This window comes from Cottoperca gobio, chromosome 2, assembly GCF_900634415.1.
Source record: "Cottoperca gobio chromosome 2, fCotGob3.1, whole genome shotgun sequence".
NCBI lineage: Eukaryota > Metazoa > Chordata > Actinopteri > Perciformes > Bovichtidae > Cottoperca > Cottoperca gobio.
This window is the reverse complement of record NC_041356.1, coordinates 4,525,235-4,546,636: the sequence shown is the minus strand read 5'-3', so window position 1 is coordinate 4,546,636 and position 21,402 is coordinate 4,525,235. Positions and strand designations below refer to the sequence as shown.

Below are 21,402 nucleotides of genomic sequence, written 5' to 3'. Positions count from 1 at the left end.
GACATGCGGCTGTAGAGGGGACATGTAGAGGGGACATGTGGCTGTAGATGGGACATTTAGAGGGGACATGCGGCTGAAGAGGGGACATGTAGAGGTAACATGCGGCTGTAGAGGGGACATGCAGCTGTAGAGGGGACATGTAGAGGGGACATGCGGTTGTAGAGGTGACATGCGGCTGTAGAGGGGACATGCGGCTATAGAGGGGACATGCGGCTATAGAGGGGACATGCGGCAGTAGAGGGGACATGTGACTGTAGAGGGGACATGTGGCTGTAGAGGGGACATGCGGCTGTAGAGAGGACATGAAGAGGGGACATGCGGCTGAAGAGGTGACATGCAGAGGGGACATGCAGCTGTAGAGGGGACATTTAGAGGGGACATGCGGCTGAAGAGATGACATGCGGCTGTAGAGAGGACATGAAGAGGGGACATGCGGCTGTAGAGGGGACATGCAGCTGTAGAGCTGACATTTGGCTATAGAGGTGACATGCGACTGTAGAGGGGACATGCAGCTGTAGAGATGACATGCGGTTGTAGAGGGAACATGTAGAGGGATCATGCGGCTGTAGAGGGGACATGTAGAGGTAACATGCAGCTGTAGAGGGAACATGCAGCTGTAGAGGGGACATGTAGAGGGGACATGTAGAGGGGACATGCGGCTGTAGAGGTGACATGCGGCTGTAGAGGTGACATGCGGCTGTAGAGGGGACATGCGGCTGTAAAGATGACATGCGGCTGTAGAGGGGACATGTAGAGGGGTCATGCGGCTGTAGAGGTGACATGCTGCTGTAGAGGGGACATGCAGCTATAGAGGTGACATGTGGCTGTAGAGATGACATGCGGTTGTAGAGGTGACATGCGGCTGTAGAGGGGACATGTAGAGGGGACATGCGGCTGTAGAGGTGACATGCGGCTGTAGATGGGGCACATGACACTACTAGACTATGCAGGTAGCCCTGTGAGCCCTCGCACAGACTAGATAAGCCTTATATAGCGAGATGTCATGTAGACACAGGTGTTAAATCAAAAGGGAATGGAAAAAAACAATCCGTTGATTTATTATAAAATGCTGACTTGGGAAAAATAAGACGGTGAAAAATGAATGACCTTTTAGCCTCAGAACTGTCATAAAGGGTTGAACAACATTATATAAAGGAGAGCACAGAACGTTAGAATTCAGTTTACAGCCGGCTGTAACCTCGGGTGATTTATTTCATATAAGAATAAATATCTGACTTAGAGGGGACATGCAGCTGTAGAGGGAACATGCGGCTGTAGAGGGGACATGCGGCTGTAGAGGGGACATTTAGAGGGGACATGCAGCTGTAGAGGTAACATGCGGCTGTAGAGGGGACATGCAGCTGTAGAGGGGACATGTAGAGGGGACATGCGGCTGTAGAGGTGACATGCGGCTGTAGAGGGGACATGCGGCTGTAGAGGTGACATGCGGCTGTAGAGGGGACATGTAGAGGGGACATGCGGCTATAGAGGTGACATGTGGCTGTAGAGATGACATGTGGTTGTAGAGGTGACATGGGGCTGTAGAGGGGAGATGTAGAGAGGACATGCTGCTGTAGAGGTGACATGCTGCTGTAGAGGGGACATGTAGAGAGGACATGCGGCTGTAGAGGTGACATGCTGCTGTAGAGGGGACATGTAGAGGGGACATGCGGCTATAGAGGTGACATGTGGCTGTAGAGATGACATGCGGTTGTAGAGGTGACATGCAGCTGTAGAGGGGACATGTAGAGGGGACATGCAGCTGTAGAGGTGACATGCGGCTGTAGATGGGGCACATGACACTACTAGACTATGCAGGTAGCCCTGTGAGCCCTCGCACAGACTAGATAAGCCTTATATAGCGAGATGTCATGTAGACACAGGTGTTAAATCAAAAGGGAATGGAAAAAAACAATCCGTTGATTTATTATAAAATGCTGACTTGGGAAAAATACGACGGTGGGAAATGAATGACCTTTTAGCCTCAGAACCGTCATAAAGGGTTGAACAACATTATATAAAGGAAAGCACAGAACGTTAGAATTCAGTTTACAGCCGGCTGTAACCTCGGGTGATTTATTTCATATAAGAATAAATATCTGACTTAGAGGGGACATGCAGCTGTAGAGGGAACATGCGGCTGTAGAGGGGACATGCAGCTGTAGAGGTGACATGCGGCTGTAGAGGTGACATGCGGCTGTAGAGGTGACATGCGGCTGTAGAGGTGACATGCGGCTGTAGAGAGGACATGTGACTGTAGAGGGGACATGCGGCTGTAGAGAGGACATGAAGAGGGGACATGCGGCTGAAGAGGTGACATGCAGAGGGGACATGCAGCTGTAGAGGGGACATTTAGAGGGGACATGCGGCTGAAGGTGACATGCGGCTGTAGAGAGGACATGAAGAGGGGACATGCGGCTGTAGAGGGGACATTTAGAGGGGACATGCAGCTGTAGAGGGGACATTTGGCTATAGAGGTGACATGCAACTGTAGAGGTGACCTGCGGCTGTAGAGGGGACATGCAGCTGTAGAGATGACATGCGGTTGTAGAGGGGACATGCGGCTGTAGAGGGGACATGTAGAGGTAACATGCGGCTGTAGAGGGGACATGCAGCTGTAGAGGGGACATGTAGAGGGGACATGCGGCTGTAGAGGTGACATGCGGCTGTAGAGGGGACATGCGGCTGTAGAGGGAACATGCGGCTGTAGAGGGAACATGCGGCTGTAGAGGGGACATGTGGCTGTAGAGGTGACATGTGGCTGTAGAGAGGACATGCGGCTGTAGAGGTGACATGCAGAGGGGACATGCGGCTGAAGAGGTGACATGCAGAGGGGACATGCAGCTGTAGAGGGGACATTTAGAGGGGACATGCGGCTGAAGAGGTGACATGCGGCTGTAGAGAGGACATGAAGAGGGGACATGCGGCTGTAGAGGGGACATGCGGCTGTAGAGGGGACATTTAGAGGGGACATGCAGCTGTAGAGGTAACATGCGGCTGTAGAGGGGACATGCAGCTGTAGAGGGGACATGTAGAGGGGACATGCGGCTGTAGAGGTGACATGTGGCTGTAGAGGGGACATGCGGCTGTAGAGGGGACATGTAGAGGGGACATGCGGCTATAGAGGTGACATGTGGCTGTAGAGATGACATGTGGTTGTAGAGGTGACATGGGGCTGTAGAGGGGAGATGTAGAGAGGACATGCGGCTGTAGAGGTGACATGCTGCTGTAGAGGGGACATGTAGAGAGGACATGCGGCTGTAGAGGTGACATGCTGCTGTAGAGGGGACATGTAGAGGGGACATGCGGCTATAGAGGTGACATGTGGCTGTAGAGATGACATGCGGTTGTAGAGGTGACATGCAGCTGTAGAGGGGACATGTAGAGGGGACATGCAGCTGTAGAGGTGACATGCGGCTGTAGATGGGGCACATGACACTACTAGACTATGCAGGTAGCCCTGTGAGCCCTCGCACAGACTAGATAAGCCTTATATAGCGAGATGTCATGTAGACACAGGTGTTAAATCAAAAGGGAATGGAAAAAAACAATCCGTTGATTTATTATAAAATGCTGACTTGGGAAAAATACGACGGTGGGAAATGAATGACCTTTTAGCCTCAGAACCGTCATAAAGGGTTGAACAACATTATATAAAGGAAAGCACAGAACGTTAGAATTCAGTTTACAGCCGGCTGTAACCTCGGGTGATTTATTTCATATAAGAATAAATATCTGACTTTGTTCTTCTCCAGTGAACTTCTTTTGAATCTGTTGTAACTTTAAGACTAGAACTAGAGCAGAACTTCAACAGCTTATTAGATTTAAAGTGGTCGAGGAGTTCCAGACTTCACCTCTGGCCCGGAGAAAGGACTTTTTCCTCAACACTTTCTCGGCTGGTCTTATCTGCCTCTCTTACTTCTTCTCCAGTATGACCTTTTGTTTTTCTCAACGTCTAACTTTTCATCGTGTAGATCCAACATACCAACTAAAATACCTCATTAGCGGAGCAGTGAACGGCTGTTAGTCAGCGCTGCTCGTGGAGTGCAAGTGATATTTAGTCCTGCCTGTCAAAACCCTTCCTCAGAAAGAGAAAGACTCACCAGGCACACAAAATGACCTCACGTCACATAGTTTTGTGTAATTAATAACTGTTCATCATTGCTGCAGTGCAGTCTGGAAACCTTAAAGGCTTTTGCTTCAATTCCAAAAATGTTTATAAATAACCTACACCCTTGTCTGTAAAAGCATCCTGTTCAGCCGCATAGTAGAATATGTTTTTACAATTTAAATATAAGGAGAGAAGATTAGATAAGGGACATAAAGTCAAAGACATGAAAGGAAAAAATAATAATAAAAGGTCCACACAGTACTGGATTATAAAAGCAGGAGCTACTCATGTTTACGAGGCATACGAGTCAATGAATATCTGTTCTTGTTCTTATCTGATTTGAACATTTATGTAACAGTTATTATCACATAGCTGTTTTGATTTGATTGCCAATTAGAAAATACTAGCATGCTAACACCCTAAACTAAATAGTAAACATTATACCTGCTAAACATCCACATGTTAGCATTGTCACTTTACACATGCTAATGTTAGCATTAAGTATAGCCTCACAGAACACTTTGCGTGGCTGTAGACTCTTTGTACTCATGTTGCCTAAAACCTTTATTTTTAAATTAATGGCTTGACCTTGAGCGGGAAAAATGGTTTATAATTTCTGGTCACACTACATACATGTATCCAGGTAATAATTAATAACCTGAATCCTCGGCTTGTTCCATTATACCGGCGCTAAACTTATCATAGGTGGTTACATAAAATCGTTATCTGGAAATGGTGTCATTGTGAAATCTCATTTTCCATTGTGCCCTCTCATTACGTTGGCATGCTTTGAAATATCAGCAACTATGATACAACAATAGGTTATTTGGCATTTAAAATGCATTAAAGTCTACATAATATACCAGAGGCAAAAACAATGTTTTATTCATCAGTGAGGCATGTAGCGGGTCGACAACAGCTGAGCTCAGGTGGACTGCATGGCTCGATCTAATCTAGTTTAATATTTTTAGAATAATAACATATTATGATATCATTGCAGTTCTCTGCAGAAGAGTCCTCATTGTGGTCTTCAGACCCTGCGTTTGCTATATTTGGGTGATAAACTGTTGCAATGCGAGCTCCCAAAGATCAGCTGTGACGCAGTCTTTGGATTTTGATGTTTTCCAGCTGTGGTTGCTATTGTTGCTCAGGCAGACTACACACTGATTGTGCCAGTTCTACCACAGGAAACAAATCAGTGAATGTAAGAGCTGTCAACAAATTAAATAAAAAATAAATCAATGATGCAAGAGTTGCAAACTTACCTTTGGATATTACACAACAGGGGTTCCAACGAAAATGTCTTAATTTTGCCCTCAAAATGTCACACACAAGATGAAAACATCTGTATCAAATCAGACACAGTGATACGTCACACAGTAAGTTCATCCGAGCATCATAACATTGTATATGTTCATTTATGAATGCATTATTATGAGGGGGGAAAATGCAATTATTTTATTAATTTTATTTAAACTTAAATATTTGAACCCCTTTTCTCTTCATAGTATGCTTCAGTAGTTCTGCAATGCTGCAGAGAAAAAAGAAGAAAATCTAATACTCAATATCTTTGCAGCATTTGAGAGTTATCAAAAGAGTGAAATCGCATTTATTTTTCTTTCTGTCTATTTGTGTTTACATCGCTGCATTGCAGTATAACCTTTAGACTTGGTAATAAGAACTGAGGATTGTGCTGAGGCAGCAGGATTCTGAGGTCTGAGCCTTGTTACGCATTAAAACTTTTTCCACATTGAAATTCTGTTGGGAAATATGAGCCCAACAGTGTTTCTAACATAACAACCGATGCACTCAATGGAAATTTCTTGGACAAGTTTAAATGTAAAATGAAATATGTTGCCACTATAGCTGCGTTTATGTAGACAGTCATGGGTGGGTTATGAAACAATGGGCCCCTGGGCACAGACATGCCCCACCACCTCACCTACATAGGAGTAAGACACACAGACTTTACAGTTGTTTAGCATCTATTTGTTGTTGTTTTGTGTTTCGAAAACACATCTCTATGTGGTTTTGTGTCTTTTTGTAGTTGTTTTATGTCTCTTTGAGTGACGGTCCCTGACCCTTTAGGGGCCCTGGGCCTGTGGCGGTAGGCACACAGGTTGGGTTTGTAAAAATCTTTACTAGAACATGTGCCCAGCAGATGTCAGTACAATGCTGAGTCTAGAGCAAATCTGTAGCATAAGATAATCAGAGACAAATATGGGGTTGCTTGCAAACACCTGCACACCCATAAAGAAGTATACAATGACAGTTTTATTCTAAAATACAGTCAGTGGGAGTAAATCATCAAACGTGGACAATCTCTTAATGAAAAGCAAGTGAATGTTGTCAATTAATAATGTATGTCACCTGCTATTCTTGCCAAGTCCTCACCAACATCCACACTGTGCTTTTAAACTCAAGTTTAAGCTCTTTGAGATGAGTGACTGTATCTTTATTCAGAGCGTTATTAGTGTGGCTGCTCAGTCCGTGGTTCTACCCTGACAGTAAGACACATTTTAACTACGCTTCAAGCAACTCAAGTCTTTGTTCCCACTCCTTTGCTGACATGTGCATCATGTCTATTCATAATCTGCTCATAAGATATAGAGACAAGACCTGTCTCAGATTCGGCGCTGTGTGCACAAACTGTGCGTGTGTGTGTCCCAGACGGAGAATCAAAGCGCACACCATGGGCTGTTTCTTCATAATGATGGATGAAAGCACTAATGCTTTTGGATGAGAGCGACAGGCTGCTCTGTTGCAATCAGACACCATCTTACAACGTGTCTATCTGTCTGTGCACATGCAAAATATTCCCCTGACCCCACTGATAGCGTTTTAAAGATTGGTTTAGGAAACATACACCGCTTAGATAAGAGATTATTCCTGAGGATTACATCTTCATTTAGATATTTGTTGCCTCATGTTCTCTTTTTCCAAACATTGCATCACCTGACAGCTTTCATCCAACTTTTTACGACCACTCCAGCAGTTTATTTTAGCATTGTTTCATGAGGTGCAGTTAACTTGGAGAGTGCATGTGGTGTCAACATCTGGACAGACTACAAAGCTGAGGGTTACCAGGCAACTTCATGGTGCACGCATTCCTGGCGGGCGTTACAGTCGGAGGGCTTCTGCTCATGTTGTTCACATGTGAGTGAGCATGTGTTTGTCATTAAATGTGTTTCAGCCTCACAGTTTCATCACTCTGGAAGTATGTCCCATATTAGTCTGATTTCCAGTTATGGGAGAAAGTTATTTACTCTGAGAGAAAAGTGAACAGGGTACAAGAGTAAGTTAATAATGAATAGTTTGACATTTTAGGGAATACTAATTATTATCCATTTTCTTACCAAGGGTTCGCTAAAAAGATGCACACCACTCATGTCTGTCAAATTAAGTGTGAAGCTAGCGCTAGCAGACAGTTAGCTTGCCTTAGCGTGAAGACAGGAAACAGTTCGCTTGAATACTTTAAGTGAACTAAGACTTTACACACACCTCAGGCCATGGACTCCTATTAAGTTCCACCTAGTCAACTACCTAACTGTCTGCACTTAACATGAAGAAATAACAAATCATACTGAGACAAGTGATTACAGCAGTCATTATAATGCCTACATGAACTGGGATACTATTAAATAAATAAAATCCTTACACCCTTTAAGGACTCTGAAAGCATTTTCTTGCCACTAACCACTTGCCATTATAAAAAATAATCTATTTAAAGTGTTTAGTCAGGTATTAGACAGTTTATTTTTTAAACACAGAATTAGCAAAGTTTCACAACAAATAAAATGCATCGGACTCAGTCTGCAAGACTTCTGTGTGTAACTATTTTTATCGGGCGATGGGTTAATACGATAAAAATGGACTTGGTGTGCAAAGGCCTTAAGGATCCTAGCATTGATCTCTGTGGAGCACCACACATGACCAATACTAATCTGAAAAAGGTACCATAAATATCTAGATACAAGGTTATCCCACCCAGCAGTGTCACATTTTTTGCATAGAATACATTTTTTTGCCATCTATATTTTATACAATATAACAATCACAAAGTACAAATCAGAGTTCCAAAATTCTTACATTGAATTATTTCCTTGTCAAGGTCGATTCTGTTATTTTGGGAGCGTTAGCAGTGAGAGTGAAACCTCATTCGACTCATGTTGCGTCCTTCTGGAGATATTATGAGGCAATTATTAAAATAATTCATGCATGTTATTATCGTATCCCAAAGTTGTTCACACAATATAATCACTGCCGATGCACAAAGCAATCATTTGGAAACATTGTTCAACACCGTGTATGTTCAGACTGAGATGTCTTGGGGCTACGTGAATTCTTAAAATGGCCGGACACACATTCCCTTTTATACAAATCGTTAGCCTTTGTGCTTCCTCTGAGCTGCCCTTTGCGTGGAATTCAGTTCTACTCAAGAAAAATGCTGACAAAATGCCTCTACTGGAGCAGGATGTTTGGACACCCTGCAGTATCAGAAGGTGAGCAGCTCCACATCTCATGAGGCATGCTAGTCATGACCTGTGTGAAGAAATCAATGTTAAGCCAATGCCAAACTTGCTGAACAACATTGGAGATCAGAAGGGAGTAACTTTTGGCATTCCTTTAATGGACTGTTAGCTTAAAAAAATGTGGAAGAAACACCAGCACATGTTAGCCGAGCAGGAGCATCCCACACAAGCGCAGTACAAAAGCAGTAACAACCGCGCGGCAGCAACATTTGTTAAACCATCAGCAGCACTGAAGGCAACCATCAAACAAATCACACAAACAGTGAAGCCCTTCTCCCTCACAGTGCAACCTCACTCCCCCGCAGCCTCCAGACGTTTTTCAAAGCATCTGTATTATTTCACATGAACTAAACCTGAAGGCGCTCTTAGAACGTCCTCCATAAACAAAGCCATCACGCTGCACATCATGAGTCCCAGAACCTCTCACCTTACTCCTGCGGGTCGGCCAAATAGCCAAATGGAAAAATGTAACCGTTGTTCCACAGGCTCCAAGACGTTCTCCAGTTTAAAACAAATCATTTGAAACACAAAGAAGATAGCGGCTTTCACAAAAGATGTGTAAAACTCTCATCAAAAACACAGGGTGGGCAATATCTTGTCCTGTAACCGTTGAACCATCCTCTGCTTTAAATCACAAGACAATTTAGGAAAACCTTGCAGAATTGCGTCTCTCTGTCCCCCACTGACATCTGGAGGTTGTTCACTCGAGCAGAGAAATCAACTATTCCTTGAGAAGAAGAGATTGTTCGGTTATCCAGCAGCCAAAAAACTGAACATGAAATTGAAACCATTTGTTTCAAAGAGGATTTTTGACAAAACTGACATCGATGCTGTAAATGAGGAACGGCAGCCTGGTCTCTTAAAAATGTTCCATACAATGAAACTGCAATGTTAATTAAGTTTTGAGGGAAATGAATGTCACGTTGGTTATTGATGGAGCAGTAGACCTCACAGAGAGGAGGGCGTGGTGGAGCGATGGCTCAAACAGACACAGGACTTTCACCTTGCTGTTAGTGCCCTGTGTACGTGCGTAACAAACATACTTATCCAGGAGAAAATAAGATTTCCATGAAATGTAATAGAGAATGCAGTTTAGTTGTGTAGTAACAAGCTTTTATATCCTGTATAATATCCTTATATTGTATTGTTGTTGAGGACGCTCTTGAAAACGAGATGGTCTCGAGGGGTTATTACTAATAATATCCAACTGTAGCTCTTTAGAGTATTAAATGGTTTAGAATTTGCAATTCTCTCTGTCTCTTAACCCGAACGCCCACCTACACCAAATGTATTACCAGACGCTCTCACACACACACACACACACACACAATGTTGATTTATACCTCAGCAGGACAATCAATTAATCTATGAAAAGAGGAAGGGGAACATCTTTGCAGGCGGTTTCGGGGCCCTCGGAGATTGGACGCAGATGGTTAGCTTAGAAATAAAACAGCTATAGTGTAGTCGAGGAAGGAAACAATTTAATCAAGTACAAACTACAACTTTGAGGCACATGAACTTTTCCATTTTATGCTACTGTACTGCATTTCACTTCCACCAAACAGCTCACGACCTCTCGGATTTATCTAGTGACCTTTTGTAAGGGGCTCTGACCCCTAGGTTGGGAACCTATTTGATAAGAATTACTTGGAATATTTTATTTAAGTGTGATTTTAAATGCAGGACGATGCAAATGCAAACGAGTGAATGTGAACAGTACATGTGCAGTGTCGTTGGGGTTGACCCTTCTGTCTCACCACAGTGTGATGCCAAGTGACAGAAGCCACATTGTCTCACACTTTCTGGTTCTGCCCAATATTTCCTGGATTCTGGCCCACAATCTTCGACTGGTACTCAAACGCCTATAAAGAACCGTCCAATTCAATTAGAATCAGAATTACTTTATTGATGCCAGGGGAAATTTTGTTTTGGAATTGGAAGCTGGATGCTGGATGCTCACAATCCACTCTGTACCTTGCTACAGACATGCAGCTGTCATGATGCTGCCAAAAGACTCAGCCCTTTGCCCTTTCCCTGGCTGACATGATTTCAGTCATACACTTGTGGGTTTGTCACAACTAGCTAGACTTCTTCCACCACTGAGGAAATTGCAACATGTCCACGATATGTTTGACCTGCACTGTCACTTCAAAAAGTGCAATATAATCTCATTTTAGAGAGATGAGCATGAAGTCCCTACACCTTGCAGCTATACAAGATGCAACTTCTTGTTACAGTGACAGACGTGAGCTGAATGGAGAGAGGGAGAGAGAGAGAGAGTGTGTGAAAGAGGGAGAGAGAGAGAGGGAGTCAGTTGCCTTAGCAGCGCAGCTTCATTCCTTCACAGTCGGGCTTCAGTCCGGTGCTGTGTGCGCTTTACGACCGCACGTTAAATAACTTCTTCACGGACCGGCTATTCTCCTGTTATTCCCCGGTGTTACATTTTAAACCTCCAGTTTGGGTTTTCTTCCAACTTTCACTACGCCCCCTCTCCGGCTGTTATGAAGAAAAACTCGACGGCTTCAAGTTGCGCGGCTCCAGTGTGAAGCAGCACCGTGCAGGTGTAAATATCGTCCGTGTCTCCGGAGAGGATGGATCTGCAGTCGGAGAATGTGAGTGTGGTGCCTGGCGAGGTGTTGGCGCGCTGTGAGGAGCAGGGGAACCTCAGCATGGAAGTTACTGACTATAATATCAGCTGCAAGAACGTCTCGGTCATCCCCAGAGCGACCAGAGGAGTCAATGGTAACATTTCTTCTTCTCTTCTTCTGTCTCTCATGAATCATCCAAGCTGAGGTGTGAAACTGTATTTGTGCTTCAGATGGAATCTGGCCCCAAACAGACGGGGCTGAAACTAACAAGGTGTTAATACCTTAGTCGTTTGTATTGCCATCCTTTTCTATTGGCATTGGGAAAAAAAATCTAACTGTTTGTTTTCTTCTTATTTTCACAAAAACGAGTCCATATAACCATATAACAGTGATTCTTTACTACCAAAAACAAAATGCATTCATTCCAGCTTGATGATGTTATTTGCTTCTAATTAAAAAACTGCCACCTATGACTGATTAACTGCTTTAAAATGCAATCAGTAGAACATCACGCAATTTAATCAGATATTGAATTTTGTAACACAACTAAAAAGCCATTTTACCTTCTAACCATGTCAGAATTTCTTATTGTTTCCCTCCCTGCATGATCTGTGCTTTACTATAAAATGGTTTGCAATCAGGAGTTCTGTTTAAATCTACTTCCTCAGCCTCATTGTGTGCATTCACTCACCAAGCAGCCCACTTGGCTGCTGCTTCTCTGTGCAACAACAGTGCTGTGTGTGCAGTTGTGTGTTTTAATTCTGAATGTTGATTTTTCTTGCTATAAATCCTCAACACGCTGACTCCCCTCGGAGGGGATTAATCCCCACACAACACTAGAGCAGATGAGGCCTTCCCCGGCTTTGTCTCCGGGACACCAGTGGAAAATAAGGGCTGATTAGATAATGAGGTCTGAACGTGGGCGAGAGTTCTTTTTTAAAAATCTTTCTCCCTGCCGCTGCAGTAGTATTGAAAACATTTCAAATCTTCCCCCCACTAAATAATTCACAGCCGTTCCTTCTTCTGTGCTGCATTACTGTTATTGACCTTATACAGGAGATGCTTGCAGCAGCAGTGTTGGCTTGACTACCCGCAGAGCAATCAAACAGTGTGGGGTGTGTTCAGTGTTTGAACCAAGAGAAATGTCCTGCTGACAGATAGCTGCCTTTATCTCATTCCCACACAGTCACATTGTATTTACCTTAATCCTTAGTGGACATTTTCCTCCTCTGCTGTGAGTCTGATTACGCAGCTGTGTTGCTGCTCCCAGATGTTACACTCCAGTGCCGGGACAGGATATTAAACCACTTGTGGAATTACTGCCGTCTGAATCATTGAATTGGAGATTTTGTCTGATGCAGCGAAAAATTATATACAAAAACCATATCTGCAACGATAGTAATAATAACAGCAGAATCAAATAAAGCAGAGGAAATACATTTATATATATTTCTATGTTGGATCTGAGCATAAAACACTAAAGCAATGAGGCATTTCACTTCCATGCAAATGGACTGAGCTTCTGACACATGCCTTTAATATTTGTTTTTGACTCAGAAAGAGGTTTAATTTGTTAGAAGTGTTGGGAGAAAATGCATAAATCGCATATTTTGAATAATAACTCAACCTTTCATGGATAGACTATTTGAAACTTAACTATAAATAGAAAGCGATGCATTGTTATAGAAAAATAACTGTAATAAGTAACACATTTCCAAAATGTTGAACCAGAGCACTGAGCATAAAAAGAAACAATTCAGTTTATCGCATGAGAAAACCAGAAAAAGTTCATATTTGAGAAGCTGGAACCAGTTATTTCTTTGGCCTTTCAGCCTAAAAACTTGAATTCAGAGTGAGTGAGAGGCTCTCTCTCTCCTCAGTGAACTCCACTCATGCATTCTGTTCTCGTCCTCTGCTTCAAAGCTCCTGCAACAAACCCTTAAGATGGAAATTAAACACACAATCAGAGGATCACTTAAGATGCTCTCAAAAATTTGCAAAGGCTACGAACACTTCCAGACTAATGGATAGAGAAACTCACCTTCAACATTCATATATCATCCACTCACACAACTCTTATCTCTGACCGACCTTCTGCTGATCATATTTCAAACACTGTGCACGGGCTCCATTACAGCCCTGTGGGTTAGCTGTCCATTTCCTTTAGTTTCTATAGATACTAGAGGTTTCCAAAAACAGCAAAGCCTACTCGTCTACTTGCAATGGGAAAGGAGTCTCTGGCTTATTTCCAGCAGGTTTTCTCCAGTTAAAAAAAACCACATGCACGTTCATTTGGGCGACAAAAGGTTATTATTTTAGTTTGGTCCACTGATTTGGTAAAATTGCCCCAAATTGCATAACATATCGCACTTCTTCTAGGGGTCATAACTCGGTCACATTTGAAAACACACATATTTTTAGATTCCGTATGTACTTTCTTTATCAAGGATAACATTATATCATGAATAAACGTCCATATGCCCGCTTAAAAATCCCGGAAAAAAGACGCTAAAATATAACTCGTGCAGAACGTGCCTGAGAATCATCATGTTTTAAAATGTTCTTCAGTATCAAAGTAATCCGGTGGTAGTTGTCTGTACACCCATGGGTGCATTGCAAACCGGACTTGGTAACAGTTTATTCTGCAAACTTTTAATATTAATAAAAGCAAAAATATATTTGTGATCTGTATTTACATGTTCATGCTGGACACAGGCTGTCCGCAGTGTTTGCTGCTCCGGCTGAAGGAGCAGCTGAAGTGAAATGAAACAACATGTGACACGCATCACATTACAGTCATTTCTCAGGACTCTGGAGAGAAGTTGAGTTTAGTCGGTGCCCCGCAACATCTGAAGCTGCACCTTGGCTCGGCCCGGACACTCGTTCCCCGCTGATTCAAAGTGGCACTTTGCTGAGCTCACCCCGTCCTTTTCGGTGCATGCGAGTTAAGTTATCATGATCTCATAAGCATTAAATGAACACAGTTTCATTTTTCTGAGAACAACCTGTCGCCCCGGGCTGTGTGTGTTACTACACATGCATCCAGAGTCTAATATCTAAGTTCTACGACAAGGTGTCAAAGAAATGACCTTCTTGTTAACTTTGGGTCTGCACACGGTGATGTAGACTGACGTAACATGTAATCAGATCAAATAATTGGCACATATAACTATATAACTAATCAGAACGCAGGTTTAGTCAGGAGTTTTAACAGGACAGGATTTGGGACAACTGCTTGTAGTTCGGGATTGTCTCGATTATACACCCTACAATACGATTATAGCTTTCATGTGCATTTATCTCATCAGTTGTCTCCATGAAAACAGCACATATATTAATTAAGAGGGTGTATCGTGTCGCCTGTAAAGTAGACAGTCAAAGTAAAGATCCCCTCAACCGTGTAATAGTTGTATTGAGCTGTTACGCCCTCTGTTTGCCTGCACGGCGGCTGTGGAGCGAGGCAGAGCTGGTCCTTTATCAGTCAGACTCAAAGCATTTGATGAGGGACTCATTTCACTGTCTGTTAATCTTTAAATCACGTGACTCGCCGAGAGACAAAGCAAATACAAGCCTGCTTTACAGCGCTCTGCCCTTACTGTTGATGGTACCTGCAATTGTGACATATTTTCTTCTTTAATGTATCATCATAAAAACATTGAATGATTGGAGAAAACACTCACACCAATTTCTAATAGGACACAGGTCCCCCTTGCTCAAAAGAAAGCACATTTGCATAAATCTGGTGCGCTTTAAGACAAGAAAATGCCTATCCACTCTTAAACACACCATCTGTCTTTCAGACACCCGTAGGTGGAAGCATCAAAGAATTCCTTCTCTGTTTGAGAGGCAAAGCGATCTATCACACTGTTGTGATTCAGATGCCATAGAACTTTCTTTAGGCCTCGCTACGCCACTGATGAGCCAGTTTAATCATCCTGAAATACGAGCTGTAATTTCTGATCGATCTTTTCCTCTGTGAACTGTGACTCTCACAAAGTGTGAGGTCTCTGTAGTCCGGAGAAAGTCCCATTAGTATTTGGAATGCATTGGCTCTGCTGTGGAAACACCGGTGCCTCACCTCTTGGCTCTGTTTACACAGTGATTTATGGGAATCAGGTGGCAAACACCTCGGCTGAATGTTTAATTCAATAAGGAAATCCCTTAAGAAGCAGCTATCGAGACGAATGCGGAAATATTTAATCAATTTCAACAAGTTAGGGTCGGAGCAGTTCATTTCACTTCCTTTAATGAGTATGTTAGTGTTAATTACAGCAATTAAAAAAACATATTGCTCCATTTATTACATTATAAAAGGCTGGAAGAGGCTTGTTTTGGGGACGCTTTTGCCTTGATTGTCTCAGCCTTACACTCAGCAAGCTCTCAGGTGAAACTCCTCCGCAAGACCTCCAAATTCATGTATTGCATTTTCCTTGAAAACAATCATGTAACAACTTCCATTTAATTCAGAGGACCATGGAAAAACGTATAGCTCTACTTCTACTTCTACTTTAGTTATTAATTTTTTGGAAGTTTGAGTATTCTAAGCCTTGCCAGTAGCTTCTTTTTCACTGGATTAGGTTGACATTGGTACTGAACCACTGAAGCCTCAGGGTTATTTGCAGTTATGTATTCATGCAAATAGTTATTACTGAACACATAATCTTTCATTTTCTCCACTAGTTTTATTCTTTTTTTTAAAACCACATTTTGTTTCAGTGTAGTATTAATATAGTTCTATTACATCTGGAAGTTATTTGGTCTTGCATAAAAAAATTCTATGTATATTTTCCCATGAAGAATTATTTTAATATCCTTGAACAGAATTGTTCAGTGCAGATATATATATATATATATATATATATATATATACAAATATATTGCTCCTTCATCACTTGAAAACAGTAAATCTTTTGTTCTTTTCACTTGCTGAATTTCTTTAACGACAATTCCTGACATGAACTGGTGCGTTGGGATGGAATGACATGACATGTAGCATACCGTAGTAACTAGTGCAAACACGTGTTGGGAACATTGACTCCATAATTTATGCTTTGCAGCCAGCCTGAACCTTCCAACATTTGCAGGCATCTGGCTCCCTGTCATTACATTTCTTTACTGAATTTGTCACCCTCAGGAGAGGCTGCAGTGCAGTCACTCTGCTAAATGCTTTACTTTAAATAGCTCACACTTGGTGAGCTATTTAAAGTAAAAACACCACCTAAAAAGGTCCTAAAAATAACGTTCCCATGCAGTGAAACTGCGAGGGTCCCAAATACGTTTCTAATCAAAGTCTGCGTACGTCTACAGATGGAGGAGGTTGGGGAGGATGAATGGATGAGACCTGAGGGACCGGTGTTCCTGTCCCGCGAGAAACCAAAAGTCAATGTTGACCGTTGATGTTGATCTGCCATCCCATACTGCCCCTCAAGTTTCCTTTCTTAACACGCTTTCAAGTTAAAATATTCACTTTAGTGTCTAACAATATGTTAATAAGTGAGAGTTTGGAGGAATTAATTGCATCAAAGGCAAACGTGCGTGTCTGAAACGGCCTCGTGGGTAATTGAATATGTGCTGAGCTTGTTTGCACGCTGCAAACAAGTTCTCCCCAAAAATTCCACGGTAATGAAGGATCAATATTATGCTCTCATGGAAACGCCTGCTGTGAAGACTAATTGAGTTTAATCGTGCTGACTGTAACAGTAACTCGCCTCATTACAGTGATAGAATGCGATACGGAGACACAGCTCAATGCTAAATTGATGTCAAAGGATTCATTTGCCGCCACTTTTAAGACCCAGCTATGCATTTGTGAAGTATCGAGCTGCGAAGAAGGCCATGGGTTAGGGTTAGGGTTAACCTATGGGCTAAATATGCAGTCAGAGTCATTTATTACATTTTCTTTGGTATAAAGCCCACAGAGTTAGTGTGATTCTTTCAGTAAAAGGGATCCACATACCAGACACAAGGTTGGTATGAAGTTCCTGTCCTCTGTGATTAAACTGAAGAAGACATTAAAAGCACAATCCCTACATTTTGATTGGATCCGTTAGTATGCAAGACATGCCGTCGACTCGCCAAACTTTCTACTGCAATTTGGAAAGAGGCAGCGCCTGATCAGCCGAGACTACAGCGAAAGAACGATAGGGATTAAAGCTCTGTGATGTAAGATGGGGATTTATTGGCAGTGTCGACACAATTCTGGCATTAAAAGCAACCGTTCCCTCTGAGGAAACATTCATACCAAGCATGTTAGTATTCAAATTTGGAGTGTTTACTAGTTAAGGATGAAATGACTCCAAAACACAACCATTAATGGTCATAAGGAAACACGTATGTATATGTAATAACCAGCGGGTCCTTGTGCTCAGAAAGACTATCAGAAAAACAAGATTAGATTTCAAAACAGAACTTGAATTGAGCCAGTTTTCTTACGTGCTGTGTAGCAGATAAACACCATAGAAGGTAAATTACAGCCCAGACAAGTTACAACATCGATTTGTTTTCACCTTCCTGACAAAATCAGCTGAGAGTGGAAATATGAAAATGCATTAAAGTTACTTTATTGCAGGTTTTACAAGCGTCATCTTATGTTTAATTCTACCATTCCCTGCTGTCACTGAGAGATTATATTGTCCTTGATATTGGAAAATGTTTGCCGAGGCTACAAATGACAGTTTTGTTTGTCTTTTGACTTGATGACTTTTTTTCTCCCCCTCCAAAAAAAAGACGTTTTTCTCTCTACGACTTTCCAAAAGAGACTCCTTGTAATAAGAAAGATAATGTCATTTAAGGATGTTTTTTCTCAACAGAAGAGTACTCTGGGAAATGTAATCATTTCAGACGGATCACTGTAATTATACAGCTGTCAGACAGAATTCAGCGGTGATGTGTTTGCACATATCAGCATTATAGTGAGTTACATTCATATCCTTACGTTAAAACGTACCCGGTGGCGTTTTTGTTAATGGATACAAACAAAGTTATGTTTACATTGACTGGTTGTCATCTTTTACACCAAAAACACTTGCGAAGATGAATTTTAGAACATTTTACATTGTTTACGTCCATGTTAGCGTCCATGCCTTGTCTTGGCACGTTACGGCCACCAACTGCCAATCAGTGGAATAGCATTAAACTGGGAATGTGTACAAGATATTATATTAAAACTTTAACGGCACCAATGGTCAAAAAGTCCAAGGAGTACCTTTAAAGGTGCCGTAGGAAGTTTTTTTTAATCAAAAGTTTCTCACTCAAAATGCGTCGAGTCTATCGTCGAGGTCGGATGTGTTCAGTGCATTTTCTCGTAGAACATTTACAAAGCCGTATTTTAAATTGTGTATTATTTACATGTATGCTAGCAGTCTTTTTCTACGCTGCCTTCGTTGACGCGTTACACCCACCGAGTGTTGATGAGTGGATGTCGTGAAACCAATGGCGGGATGGGAATTGTGCTGCGCGCTCGCATGTGCGTCCTTATTCTTGTGCACGATAGAAACTAAATGGAGACCAACTCTTAAAAACATTGCTCCATCGCGCTACAAAGAGAACAAGTCTTTCTCAAGTCAACCTTCACTGAAAGTACATTCATGTAATACAAGCTTGAATAAAGTACTTGAGAAAAAGGGAATTAGTTTCTGACTCCCACAAATCCAGGACTTATTTCCTGACTCATGTGTACTGCTTCACAGGTTCATTTCCAAAGGGCTTTCTGCTTGTAATTATGAGTAACATCAGATCTGGACGGAGCCGACGGTCATCTCTTACATTTCATTATCTCACAGGGGCTTGAAATGAAATACAGCCTCATGTCGAGGTTGTGATTAAAAAGACACCGGTAGTTCAGAATTATGGCATCTCAGTCATTACCTCTAAGATTAATACTACTCATTTTTAAATACGCCAAGGAGGTTAAGTTTTCGGTTCATTTGTCAGCAGGGTAGGGATCGGAATTGCTAAGATTTTATGGTTTGATATTATAGATGGGACGGGAATTTGGCTGTGGGAGTAGAACAGGAGTGAAAATCCACTCCTGTGTCACCCTGTACTGGACCCCCCCCCCCCCCAATAAATTACTTTCAAATGACTTGCTGTCTCAAAAGTCGTGTTAATCCTCTCGTAAAGATAACACTACGTGAAGTGATGAAACTTTAACGATGTTTGCGCTGAAACATAATAACAATTTGCATTGCAGCAGCCAAAAGGACACGCAGCACAAATAGAGCAAACGAAGGTTAAATAAACAGCCGCAACCTGAACATAAGCAGCAGTGTTGATCTCTCAGCCCGGGGTCACGGCTCAAATGTTCCACGTCAACAACTCCTGCTGCATATAAGCATCTCATAGGCCATCTCTTTATCTGAGATGTATTTATAGCCGCTTCTGGATTTGAACACAGCTGTCACGCTTGAGGGAGTCAAAGGAACCAAAGTATTGTCCTGCAGTTGTAAGGCATATAATATTAACTTGACCGTGATGTTAATCTTCAGCTGATGGAACTGCTCTCAGAGCCATCAGAGGTTTTTCTTATCAAAAGAATAAATCATATTTGCAGTAGAAGGCGACTGGATCTCTCAGCCGGCAGAGGTGATTAACATGGGTCCTGCAGTTGTCCTGGGTTTAAATCCCTATATATATATATATATATATATATATATATATATACTATTTCCCCTCAAATGCTTTATTCATAAGGACCATGCTCATGAATCAATAGACAATCATCTGTAAATGGGCCAGTGCTTCTGTTTGTTGCCAGGAGAGTGTGTGTTTTCAAAGCAATGGGTGTTTGTTTTCGGGGACTGACAGAAAAATGGGCTTTAGGTCCAATGAGACATTTTTCTGACTATTGGGTTTCCGCAACAATGTGCTTGTAGGGAGCAGCAAAATACGTTAAAAAAAAAAGTATTAAATATTGTGATATTGGCCAGCCCTAGGAAGATTGTTATTGTAAGTGTTATTTCATCTTTTTAAAGCATATGTAGTCTACATGTTTGTGAAGGTGTAAGTATCTATGTAGCTGTAGTCAGCAGATGGTTAGCTTAGCTTAGCATAAAGACTGGAAACAGGGGGAAACAGCTAGCCTGGCTCTGTCCAAAAATAACAAAATCCACCTACCAGCACCTCTAAAGCGCACTAATTTAACACGTTATATCTTGTTCAACGCTCCCACTTTGCAAGCTTTCTGTTAAACATTCATACATGTATTTCCCGATCGAAATTGACTTCAGCAGACCAATTTTCTATTAATTATTATGTCAAGATGACAATATGATGATACAAATGCAGTTTAGATAAAACACTGTATTGTATTTGTGTTGTGTTTATAATTCTGTGATCTGACTGTACCGTGTGTGTCCTGGTTCCACTCGTCATGAGCAGTGTGTGCCTCTAAGGTGATGTGTGGCGCTCTGTCTGCGGGCTCTGCTGCGGACCTTTAGACTCCTCCCGTGTCCCTGTCTTTAATCAGAGGACTCAGTCAGCGCAGCACATGGCCGGCCCCGACCTTGTCCTGTTAGATACTCTCATCCTCACACAGACTCGCTGTGACAGGCCAGTGTGAGTGAAGGGAGCATCCCAAAAACCCTGTGGCTGGGCCGTCCTGCTCGCACTCATGCTCAACTGTATGGCAGCGCTGAAACAAGGATGTGAAGAAACAGACTTATTTTAGATTTGAATTCTTAGTTTTACTGACCAGGTCCTGCACAGAAAATGTTCTTATTTTAATAAGTTATTTGAATGACATTAACAAAAAAGGGAAAGATGTTGAAATAATGTTTGATTTTGATTCTGTTCTTCCAGTTTGAGTTATATTCCCAGGTTAATACCTGATCACGATGTTGTTTGTCTTCATCTCTTTCTGACAGTAATATTATTTTGTTTATAATTTGGCTTACAGGCCGAGCAGGAACATATTGTCACTAGCACAATTAGTTGATTATGCAACGTTATTTTGTCTGTAATGCACTTGGGCCCGGAGTCTTATTTCCCAGATGAACAACCCGTTCTCTTCGTGTACTGAGGTTATTTGTAAAAAATGTAATTAACGTCTTCCTATTTCATTATTTCACGTGTCAGTTATTTTGTGGTTTGCTTGAATGATTACAAGAAAAAAGCACAAATGTATTTTTTTTAACTAAGTTTGATCTTCTGTCAACCAGGCATTTCATTTAAT

General features: G+C 42.1%; 2 protein-coding genes across 2 annotated transcripts in view; one reads left to right on the top strand and one right to left on the bottom strand.

Annotated features, from left to right (window-relative positions):
* Positions 1-21,402, bottom strand: part of LOC115018958 (carboxypeptidase O-like) — a 73,627-nt gene that overhangs the window by 6,123 nt on the left and 46,102 nt on the right. The gene's annotated exons all lie outside the window — the stretch shown is intronic.
* Positions 11,000-21,402, top strand: part of LOC115018950 (cholecystokinin receptor-like) — a 28,099-nt gene continuing 17,696 nt past the window's right edge. The window contains exon 1 of the mRNA XM_029448233.1: positions 11,000-11,385. Coding sequence (XP_029304093.1) covers positions 11,235-11,385 — 151 coding nt within the window. The 5' untranslated portion in view covers positions 11,000-11,234. The remainder of the gene's footprint in view (positions 11,386-21,402) is intronic.